The sequence below is a fragment of the Pipistrellus hanaki genome (genome assembly GCF_964339955.1).
Source record: "Pipistrellus hanaki genome assembly, chromosome: 9".
Taxonomy (NCBI): Eukaryota; Metazoa; Chordata; class Mammalia; order Chiroptera; family Vespertilionidae; genus Pipistrellus; species Pipistrellus hanaki.
In genome coordinates, this window is record NC_140511.1 from 51,204,769 (window position 1) to 51,216,857 (window position 12,089).

General features: G+C 40.7%; 1 protein-coding gene across 2 annotated transcripts in view; it reads left to right on the top strand.

Annotated features, from left to right (window-relative positions):
* Window positions 1–3,301: 3,301 nt before the first annotated feature.
* Window positions 3,302–12,089, top strand: part of FAR1 (fatty acyl-CoA reductase 1) — a 61,757-nt gene continuing 52,969 nt past the window's right edge. The window contains exon 1 of one of the 2 annotated variants that reach the window (XM_084893986.1): window positions 3,302–3,453. Coding sequence is in view for 1 of the 2 variants with exons in the window: in XM_084893985.1 (XP_084750111.1) it covers window positions 3,893–3,942 (50 nt within the window). In the remaining variant the exon portion in view is untranslated. Of the gene's footprint in view, window positions 3,454–3,599; window positions 3,943–12,089 lie in introns of those variants that run through there. The other variant, XM_084893985.1, reaches the window with a different exon arrangement.

Genomic DNA, 12,089 nt, shown 5'->3' on the forward strand with positions numbered 1-12,089 from the left:
GCAGGGGGCAGAGAAATGAAGTTTCTAGCAAAGAGTGCAACATTTCAGGCGAGGCCCTTTCCTTTGGGGTTCCTATCGGGCGGATTGCCTCACTAGTGTTGATTAGGAAATTACAGATTAACTGAATGAAAGTTATATTCCCTCAAGGGTGATATTAGTTAGATTAGGTATTATATTACCAGTTTCATGACTGTATTTTGGGCATTGTCTCTTTTATAACACAGTGAAGAACTTCAGCAGATCTGTGTTTAATAAGACATTGGGAAGAAATATATTAGAAAATGATACATGCTAAAAGAAAAGCATTGCCCTAGCTGGTTTGGCTCAATGGATAGAGCATTGGCCTAAGGACTGAAGGGTCCCGGATTCAATTCCTGACAAAGGCACATGCCTGGGTTGTGGGTTTGATCCCCAGTAGAGGGTGTGCAGGAGGCAGCCAATCAGTGATTCTCTCTCATCATTGATGTTTCTCTCTCTCCCTCTCCCTTCCTCTCTGGAAAAAAAAAAAAAAAAAAAAAAAAAAAAAATATATATATATATATATATATATATATATATATATATATAAAATAATAATAAAGGAAAAGTTTCTTTAGAGCAGGAAGAGGTAGTATTTCTGTTTTTAAAGATGCTATAAAATCCTGAGGAATTCATAAATAGCTATAACTACATTATGTGTAGCATATTTGTTTTGGTGCTTATTCCTATGTGTTTCTTCATTATTATATATCTCTCCTTAGACTGTAGATTATAATAGTACAGGTGTTTTATATTTGAATAAAATTCCAATGAAGTTGACTGCAATATATGGCTGTCTGCAGACTAAAGGGTCCAGGGTTCGATTCCAGTCAAGGGCACATGCCTGGGTTGTGGGATCCCCAGTAGGTGGCGTGCACAAGGCAGCCAATCAATGATTCTTTCTCATCACTAATGTTTCTCTCTCCCTCTCTGAAATCAATAAAAATATAATAAAAAAGATATTTGCACAAAAATGTAAACATTTGCAATGAAAGTATTCTCCAAAAGTAATACTAATTACATATGGTATGCGGTTAAACCTTAACAGTGTCCAGGGGTGTCGAACTCAATCAGAGAAGGGGCCAAAATCTAAAATCCAGCCTAAATCGCGGGCCGAATGGTTTACTGAACAGTCATAAACTGACAATGTCATAAACTGACAGCGGAGTGCAGTGATGACAGCGCGGTGCGGGCCACATTGCAAGGCCTGGTGGGCTGGATTTGGCCCGCGGGCCTTGTGTTTGACATATGTGGTGTACTCTAAGAAGATGCCCCTACATTCCCTAGACTGGGTTATATCCACTTTCTTTATATGTATTCCCCCATCCGGCATTATATTGGAATTATCCATCTATGTCTGTCTCCCTATTAAACCCTTTGCTCTATGGAAAATACTCTTATCTAATTTTATGTGCCTACTTCAGGAATAAGGGCTTTTAAACAAAGATACTTATCTGAACTGAACAACTTAATGATGAAATTACTAAATATGAGTCCCAGCATCTTTAACTGTTTTGCTGGTGCCCTATAACAGGTTAGAATTTGGTTCAGAGTTCTTATGTTTTGTTTGGGGAGCAAAAATATATATTTAAAAAAATGTATATTTTATTGATTTTTCACAGAGGACGAGAGAGGGATAGAGAGTTAGAAGCATTGATGAGAGAGAAACATCGATCAGCTGCCTCCTGCACCCCCCCCACCCCCCACCCCCCACTGGAGATGTACCCGCAACCAAGGTACATGCCCTTGACCGGAATCGAACCTGGGACCTTTCAGTCCGCAGGCTGACACTCTATCCACTGAGCCAAACCAGTTTCAGCGGGGAGCATATTCTTGACCTATTTCTAAGAGTGTTTCATCTGACCCTGGCTATTTCAGAATTCTGCTGTAGGACTAGGTTCCAGGTTCTCACATCTTGCCTCACCCAGTGGCATGTTTCATGCCAGAGGGTGAGCATAGCAGGCAGCTGTGTTAGCTTTGTATTCTGTGCCCTCTTCCAGAAATGACTACTATACTCGTGATGGACTGCGAGATGGGCAAAAGCCAGGAAACGAAGGTTTCTAGGGTTCAGACTTATGTGGCCACAAAGTAGGGAGCTCAGACAACTTTTTTGTAGTTTCAACTGAGTGCAGCACCCTGGGTGCTTTTGTGCTACTAACAGGGCCAGGCACTGAATCCTCAAAGAAGAAAAAAATCACTTCCAATCATCTTGGCTCATCCTCAAAGTATCAATCTGTGTTATTCTCTGTGCCAGAATCTTTCCTTCCTTTAAAATCCACCCCCCCCCCTTTTTTTTTATTCTCTCAGTTTGTCATTTTTGAATAATAGGCGATTCCTAATGGGATTGTTTATACCATGGAGTCCCAGGGAGCCTAAGGTTATGGTAATCTTACTAGTTATGTTCATGATCCTTTGATTATTAAAAATTGACCCATAAAGTGCGTGGAGTGCACTTCATCTTAAGTTTGAGGCTGGAGGAATTTTTACATATGTAACTAACTACCACTCAAATCAAGACACGGAGCTTTTGTAAAACTCTTATGAAATGATTCCCTCCAAAGGAAACCATGATTCTAAACTCTTACGCCACTGATGATAAGTGTTGTGTGGAATTTTTCTGGAGAAAGGGGATGATTTGGCTCACAATCCCGCGGGCCCGGGCCAGACGCACCCTCGGCTCTCCCCTTTTAAAGGGCATCCCGCGGAGGTTCCGGGGGTCCGCGGAGTGGCGGCTCCGCTCTCCCGGGCCCGGGCCAGCCCCGCCAGAAGGCGGTCGGTCGGGCCTCACGTAGGCAGATGCCAGAAGCACGCCACAATAGCCACCCGCAGTCTCCCACGCCGGCCTCGCCGCAAGCCGCCCACCATTCGAGTGGGCGCCCTTCCCGCGCGACGGGCGGGCCAGCCGGGCGTGGCCACCCTGGGCGCGACCCACGAGAACGTGAGTGGCCAGGGGAGGCGCTCTGGAGCCCGGGATGTGGGGCGCACGCCCATTGGCTGAGCTTCCCCCCGTCCGGCCGCAGAGCCCACCTACCGGACCCTCTTTCGGCGCTTCCATTGGTCGTTGGCGTTCCAACCTGCGCCCGCCCCGCCCCCCTCCCTCCCGGATGAAAAAAAGGGTTGGGGGGGGGGGGGGCGGTGGGAGGCCGAAGCGGGGGAGGCGGGTGAGCGGTCCTACTGGTAAAGGGGGCGCGAGACAGCCAATCAGGACAAGACGTCGAGACGTGGCGCCGCGCCAGCCAGTCACATCCCGCGGTCCGGGTCTGGGGGCCGGCTGACGCGAGGGCTGGCCGCAGCCAATGGGCGTGCCGCTACCCGTCCGCTCTTTAGCAGCCGCTCCGGGGTGGTGGAAAGAGCCAGTGAGGAGAGCTCGACGGCGGCGGAGGAGCCATCGGTGGACGACCCGAGGGAAAGCGAGGCCCCAGCCTGTGCATCTAGGTGAGAGAGGCAGGGCGCCGGGTGGGAGAAGGTGGGGGCTGGCCCCCTATCCGTCTGGCCCGGGCCGCAGCTTGGCGGGCGCCGGGATGGCAGGCCGGGCCCAGCCCCGGGGGTTACCCCCGGCGCCCCGCCCACGTCCTCGCCCCCGGCTGGGAGTGCCGGCTGCGGACCGGATGGTCTCTGGTTGGGGCACCCCGCTGCCCTCCGGAGGGCGGAGACCGCTAGCAGGGATGTAGGGAGGAGCCTGGTGTGCTGCTGCGGAGCCTGGGGGCGCCTCCTGCCCTGGGCGGGGAGGCCGGGAAGAGGTGGTGAAGGTGGGGCAGGGCAGGGTAGTTAACGGAGGAGGAGGAGGAGCAGGAGCGGGGCTGGTGTGCACCAGAGAAGCCTGTGATTGAAGGATTCCAGGTCTGGGGAGGAAGAAAGTGATGAGAAAAGGTTGATGCTCAGAAAAGGGTGCCAGAGGAGACGGTGCAGAGCTGTGCAGTGTTGGTAAGTAGGCACTGATAGAAGGGGTTGGGGCAGGGGGGGGGGGGGGATCCGCTGGGAGTGAAGGGAGGGCAGGCTTGGGTTTTTGAAGGTTAAGGGATGTGGACCATTGGGGACACGTGGGATGTGGAGTAAGCGGCACCTACTGAAACCGGAAGGTGACTGAGAGGATAATAAAGGTTTTAGGTGAGATGAGGATAGAGGCTCCTTAACTGAGAGAGCGTTAGGTGGCCAGTTAGGGCAAACCATACGAGGAGCCAACAAGGTAGGTTTATGTGTGGTGGCTGAAGGGTGTGGGCCTTTTTGTGAGTGAGTAATAAATAATAACTCGGTTTTGGCAGAGACAGGAGAACTAGATGTCTCAGGAAGGAATCAGTCAGCCAAGTTCATAGGTTCATGCACTGCACTGCACTACACTGCATCGAGGCCTAAACACCTCTCTTGACAACTCTCTTTGCTGAGGCTGATCGATCTTCCGCCCCTCGGTTCATCTAATTTGCTTTGCTGCAGCAGCCCACACGCTCACTCTCTCAGAATTAATGGCACACGTGTTTGCTTTTGATTGGATGGCAGTGAAGAATCGCTTGATTCTTTCCATTAAAAAAAAAAAAAGTATCTGTTGGTTTACACGCATTGTCAGAAGATACTCTGAGAAAATCTGCCCCTGTAGGGAAGTTTCTCAACTACCTTATCTTGTGGGCAAGTGTAATATTAGCATAGAAATGATGCAGGAGTTCTTGCAGAAACACAAGTGAGAGTTAACATTTTATAAGTACAACCCTGCTGTTCTACAGCATCAACTATTTTGATGTAGTAGAATTTGGTTATGTATTATATCATGCTTGCTGGGAAAATTTTCAGCCTTGGGAAGTTTTATAGCTAAATAGGTTCAAAGTTCCTTTCATTTAGAGGAAAGACAGACATGGTACATGTGTATCACTGTTTCAAGCTTTTGGATTTTTTATTTGTGGGGTGAGGGCAGAGGTTGGGGTCAGAGAAGAGGAAGTAGAAAAGAGTGTTCCACTACCTAATTTCCAGTGGAATTAAATGGGAGGAGATGATAGGCACTGAGGTATAATTTCTGCTTGAGGATATTACAAAAAGAATGTGAAGCCGTTCAGCACTTTTGACAAACATAAAATAGTATAGGGTCAAGGACAGAAACCAGAGAGGGCATTCATTGTAGTATATGTATAGGGTGCTTCCTTGTTAACTAGATCAATAAAACATTATAGCTAAGGAGTCATTCTTTGGGATGTAGAAATAATTTCGTGGGAGGAATTTCTTGGTAATGCTACTCATTGATCACATTTACTCTAAGTATAACAGAATACCCAAGTGCTCACAGGTGCTGAGGCGACTCAGAGCAGAGAAGTAATCTGAGTTGTTCAGGGAAGGTTTCTGGGAAGAGGTGAGTTTTGAACCATCCTTTGAATTAGAAGTTGGGTTATTGGAAGACATGAAGATTATAATGAGTGACAAATGAAAAAAAGCTTTAAAGGAGAATTGAAGGTTCGAATGAAAATTTAAGGGTGTGGACTTCAACTAAGTTTGGTGTAGCTTAGTTGATAAATGATGATTCTGTATTATGGTAAGAGAATAGTTGATTATTAGAGATAGGTAGTAAAGGAAAGAGCAAAGTATTTTTTTGATAGTTATAAGAGAATATGGTGAAAGTAAGTTGGGTTGTTGATAAGTAGAGTTGGTGTTCAACTATGTATAATAAACATTTTTGTGTCCTGTACTAGATTATGTTGATAATAGTACTATTATTTATTAGATGCTACTTTGTGCCAGCCATTGTTTTGAGCTTTCTGAACATCATATTCCTTTGATTATTCCTGTTTTATAGATGAGGGAACTGAGATTCAGAAAGATTTAATTTGCTCAAGATCACACAGCTAATAAGGTCAGGATTGGCACAGCCAGTCAATAAACATTAATTGAGCATCTGCTTCATGTCAGGCACTGTATTAAGTGCTGGAGATTCAAAGTTGATAGCAAATCCAAAGATCAGGTCTGAGCCATTTTTATTTTTATTTTTTTAGAGATAATCATGAGTTCACAGAAGAGAGTCAGGGAAGAAAGAGAAAAAGATTAGTTGGAAGGACTAAGCAATATACTGTTTAGGGACACTTAGAACTTTAAGAAAGAGGAAGTGGTCAGCAGTAAACTATAGAGCTGAGAGACTCAGGGAATAAAGATTGAAAAGAAACTATTGAGTTAGGTAAGGGAAAAGTATTGGTGAATTTAGTCTCAAGAAAGCCAAAATGAAGATATTAAAATACAGGCCAATAGTTAATCATGTTTAATGGCAAGTGCTCTATACAAATGTAAAATTTGGTATGATCACAGTTATGGTCAAATTCATAGAAAAGATGTTGGCATGTCTCTTTGTAATATTTTGATCTTTGGCTGGTAAGATTGTGGGTGGTTTAAAAATGCTTGTACTTTTAGTATTTTTTTCAAATAAAAAAATGAGCATTTTTGTAATTAGTGGGGGCAAATTATTCAACTGAAATAGGGGATATGTGCGTGGGCTAATGCTAATCTGAATTGTGTTTGGAGTCAGAGAAAAAGATGGCCTTTACTTCAGTGCCTACTGCATATGAGCCACTTTGTAGGCACATTCCCATCTTAGAATATCTGGGTTGTTACCAGTGTAAGCATCCTGAAACTATATGTTGAAGGAGAACATGTTCTTAATCTGAGGGATCAGGTGACTAAAGCACCCTGAATCATAAAGATAGGGTTTTGACTCTTCTGAACATTGTTTTCTTTGTGTTTAATAAACGGAGTAAAGGTTAAAAAGAAAACAAACCATCAGTGCAGTTATTTCAACTTTGTCTTTTGGCCTTTTATTCTTTCCTCTTCCCACACGTTGGTTCTGTAGTTCCTGTCTTCAGTGGGTTTGTAATGGGCTTAGAGTCCCAGTTCAGTAAGACAGTATGAAAGAGCTGAATTTGCATAGAACTGAAACCCTTAAAATTTTTTATTGTTTTCTGTTCCCAATTTGAAGAAGAATAGAGACTGATTTCAAGAAAGTAAGCTTTTCTCATAAAATTTCTCCAAAGGAAACTAGTAGGATTTGCTCTAGGATCCAGTACAGATTTATCTTTAAAGGAAAAAGGGAGGAATTTTGCAAGTCAAGAATAGTATTTTTTTTTAAAAAAAGTACATATTTTTATTGATTTCAGAGAGGAAGGGAGAGGGAGATAGAAACATCAATGATGAGAGAGAGTCATTGATTGGCTGCCTCCTGCACACCCCCTACCTGGGGATTGAGCCTGCAACCCGAATGCCCTGACCCGGAATCTAGCCATGACCTCCTGGTTTGTAGGTCTATGCTCAACCACTGAGCCACACCAGCTGGGCTAAGTTCTAGTTTTTAAATTTCATTTAGCCCATAGGGATTGTGGGAAAAAACAGTATTTCATCTAGGTAGTGTCCTTTTCTTAAATTACCACGTTTAATTTTCATATAGTTCTCTAAGTTGGCTATCCCATTTTTCAGATGAAGAGAAGGGTTCAGAGTAGTTATTTTCCAAAGGTTGAAAAGATAAGTGATCGAACTCTGAGTCAAACATTGCTTTGTCAAAAAACTCCAGAATTCATGCATATGAGCAATGCAAGAAGAACTTGTTTACTTGAATACCTACAATTGAAATGAATGGCACATAGCCTTTGGTATTTAGTAACTATTTGTTATGCTTAGAAGGAATTCTTGTTCTGTGTGTTTGTGTTTTGTGACAATGGCTCTTAAATGATAGCAATTTTTGTATTTTATAAAGTGCATTATATTACAAATAGAGGTGTGCTCACATTTTAGTATTTTTTGAAATGAAGATGTATTTACAGTGCTATATTCATTTTAAAATGTTTATGAAATGTATACTATGTCTTAAAATTCAATGTGTCTCAGAATTGAGGTAGTGTGGTGTATACATATAGTCTTTATGTATAACTGTTTTAGGAATTTGTTGTGTGCAATTTCTTCCCAACCTCCTCTCTTTACTTAACCAGTTAATTTTTTTTTTCAGTATAGCATAATATAGAATTGAAGAATATATTAATAATAAAATAGTCATTCTCTTTAGCTAGTGAATATTATAGAAAAAAGATACTGTGATGTAGAAAGTTTACATTGCACTGTGAATCAGCAGATTGGAGTTTAATTTTGGTTTTGCTAGTAACTTAATATATGATTTGAGGCAAGTCACTTCCCCTTTCTGAACTTTAGTTTCCTCATCTGTAAATTGGAGTGGGGTGGGGAACTTTCAGACCTATCTATCTTGAACAAACTGTGTACCCTCTTTCTTTTTTTAATCCTCACCCAAGGATATTTTTTCCAATGATTTTTAGAAAGAGTGGATAAGAGAGAGAAGACTGAGAGAAATATTAATGTGAGAGAAATACATCAGTTGGTTGCCTCCTGCATGAGCCCTGGTCAGGGCCCAGACTGGGGAGGATCCTGCAACCAAGGTATGAGGTACGTGCCCTTGACCAGAATCGAACCTGAGACCCTCAGTCTGCAGGCCAGGGCTCTATTATCCACTGAGCCAAACTGGCTAGAGCTGCCCTCTTTCTAATAAAAAATGTGGATGCTATAAATCCCTTTCTTAAAAAACGGTATTTATTGCTTTTTACTATTCTTTCTTTCTCTTCATCTCCCTGTCTTTCCTCCTGCCCATTTTCCCGCATGGATCTTTGAGGGTATATTAGAGAAGATGAGTTATTTTTGATATCCTGCATTTACCAGCACAGGATATCTGAGAAAATAGGTGCCTGTTAAATAGTTAATGACTGGACAAATGTGTTTTATCTGAATTAATAAGAAAATCATTTAAATAGAATACCATCTGAAAGCTGTTGAACTTTCACTGAAAAAATTCTGCCTAAAGAATGAAATGTGAGACATAGAAACATGGTGGAACAAACTGTGGAATCTCAGAGGGAAGGCAGGTGGGGGTGGCGGAGTGGGAAGAGATCAACCAAAGAACTTGTATGCATATATGCATACCCCTTGGACACACAATAGGGTGGTGAAGGCCAGGGGTAGGGTCTGGCTAGAAGGGGTCAATGGGGGAAAAAGGGAGACGTCTACATTAATAAAAGAGAAAGATGCAAATTGACCGTACCTCTGTGATGACCACCAGCCAATCAGGAATGAGTATGCAAATTAACACAACAAAATGGCAGGTTAATTTGCATATGCAGGTACATAGTAAAGAATGAAGACTGAAAGCTCCACTGCAGCCAGAGCCAAGCCTGAAGGCTGAAGGCTTGGCTCTGCTGCGGCCTGGGTCCCGGATGCCGGAGGAAAACCAGTGCTGGCAGCCAGAGGAAGGAAGGCCTATTGCACAAATTTTCATGCAACAGGCCTTTAGTAAGTAAGACTTTCAACAATAAAGATTAAAAAAAAAAGAATGAAATATGTTTTGTAAAGTAAATTTATCTTCTCTCTTGGTCAGGTGCACACTTGGGCCTGTCTGTAAGAAGCTCTCCTAGTAGAAGAGGCAAGCTTTTATAAACTTTGTATTATGGGCAATTGCCAACATAAAAATACAATAATATGTGTATCAGTAACTCTAATAATCATCAACTTGTGGTCAATCTTGTTTCATCTGTACTTCCACTCACTTCCCCATTTTATTTTGAAGCAAATCCCTAGACATTTTTACTAATGTTTATCAGATACTATAATAAGTGTGACAATAGATGTGTTAAAAGAGTGAAGTGGAATTTTTTTATATATATATCACATGGAGACTAGATTATGTTGTGCTGGACAAAAGAAATTAGTCATAATCTGTAGAGCAGGAATAATGTAATTGGGGAGACTGTGCATATATAAAATAGAATGGAGTGAGATCATATGTCAAAATTGGTTATAGAGATTGAGAGTGGGAAATGACATGATTTCTGAATCAAAGTAGGATTTAACAGGGAGAAAGAACATTAAGTGGGGGAAGTGAGGTGATCACATGGACAAAACAAGTAGAAAAATGTAATTTTAGCTTTATAGAATAAGTTATATATACAGCTGTATCTTTCTTTTATACCTCTGTAAGATGTTATTGATATACTGTAGATTTTACATTCATAATTGAAAGAAGCCAATTGCTTTATTACAAATTAGGACACACTACTTTGTGAATGTCCATGGTGAATTATTTGACACATTCCATTAAAAAGCCTTCTGAATATCTTAGTACCACATGTATTAATAGATACATTTTGTCTAGAATGTGTTTGTGTGTGTGTGTGTGTGCTGAGCTTTGAAGTATGTCATTTTGAGGTTTTAAATAGTGGCAGGTGTGTGTGTGTGTGTGTGTGTGTGTGTGTGTGTGTATCTATTTAAATGTTAACCATTTGACAGTTTTAGAATTACTTTGAAATATCTAGTTTGTCTATTTTATGGAATTCTTGCTAGTCACATGAGCAATCCTTGAATTTGAGGAATTCTTACCATTATATCTTACTATTTTGGAATATTGTCTTAAGTATTTAGAAATATTAATTGGAAATAAAATCTTTTTTAAAAATGTAATTTTATAGATTTCATAGAGGAAAGAAGAGTGAGCGAGAGAGATAGAAACATCAATGAAGAGAGTATCATTAATTGTCTGCCTCCTGCATGCCCCCTACTGGGGATCAAGCCCACAACCTGGGCATGTGCCCTTGACTGGAATCAAACCTGGGACCCTTCAATTTGCAGGCCGATGCTCTATACACTGAGCCAAACAGAATAGGGCTGGAAATAAAATCTTAAAATATATTCATAATACAGAGATTCGTAGTCAAAGGTCATGAACCTGTTTGAGTATCTCCTTAAAGTTTTGTGCTATCTCCTCAGAAAATATACATTTAGTTTTTCATATAATTTCAGGGAGTTAATAAGACTCTCAAATATCCTTAGGGGCCTAAGGATTTTGGTTTAATGAGCCATTCTTTAATGTATAGGCAGAAAGCCTAAAGTTTAAATTCAACTCAAATTCTGTGTACTGCTCACCCTTTACAAGCAGTCTTTTTTTAATTTTATTTTATTATTGAGTGATAAAATTATAAAGCTCATTATGCAGATATTAATTTAAAAAAATATACCACTTCTTAATTGGATTCTTGGGTGAAAGCAAGCTATAGCCGGTTTAATCAATATGTAGTAATGATTTTACCAAAGATTTTGGAATAAGTGTATGATACTTTATATAATGGCTGCTATTTATTCTGAATTAACAGGAAGTAGAACATATGATATAAGAATGAATAAATGCATAAATACAATTTTTTTTCAGAAACAAAGGAAAATATTTCTTTGACTTATCTTGCCATTACATAGTTAAGATTTGTGGATGAAAGAATCTAGTAAAGTATTTTGAGGTTTACATTTGTGTTAAAATAACTCCTTAGTGTGATACAGGGTTTTAGAGACATATTTTGGCTGATGATTGATTCTCAGTGGAGTTCAGAGATCTTAACATCTATCTAGTTTCAAGGTTGGTCTTAAATAAGTTTCTTAGTAATATGTTGTTTTAAAAACTTGTGAATTGTACCTATAAAATGAAGTCAAAATAATGGTTATTAGCATATGCAGAATCCTCAGGGGATGGGAACAGGTGAATTAGCTGCTATTGGAACATTTGACTCTGTAGAGCAGGTACATTGATTGAAGATCAGTGAGTATTAGGTGTATTATTTTAAAGTGATAACCATTGTGACGAATTAGAGTTAATAATTCACTGAGTATCTAATGTATTATTAGGCAACAACTTATTTTAATACCTAGTAATAGATATATAGACTTTGAGAGCTAGAAGAAGACTTAACCATCAGTGATTTGGCCTCCCCTTCAATGAATTTTACCAATGATCAGAGCAGTTAATTGACATGCCCAAGGTCAGGTGGTTAGTGGTAGTCCCATTATTAGTGTAGTTATTCATTACCCTACTGATTTTTTGTAAGTCTTTTGTGCTTATATATTTTGGCTGTCTTTTCCTTTTGGAACTCAGTTTATGGAGAAGGAAGTATCTTAACACTAGGGTTTTTAAGATATTTTGTGACTTGGATTGCCAATTGATAAATTGTTGATACATTGTGACTTTGATTGTCAATTAATAAATTGATGAATTCCCTGAAGTTTTGTATTATAAC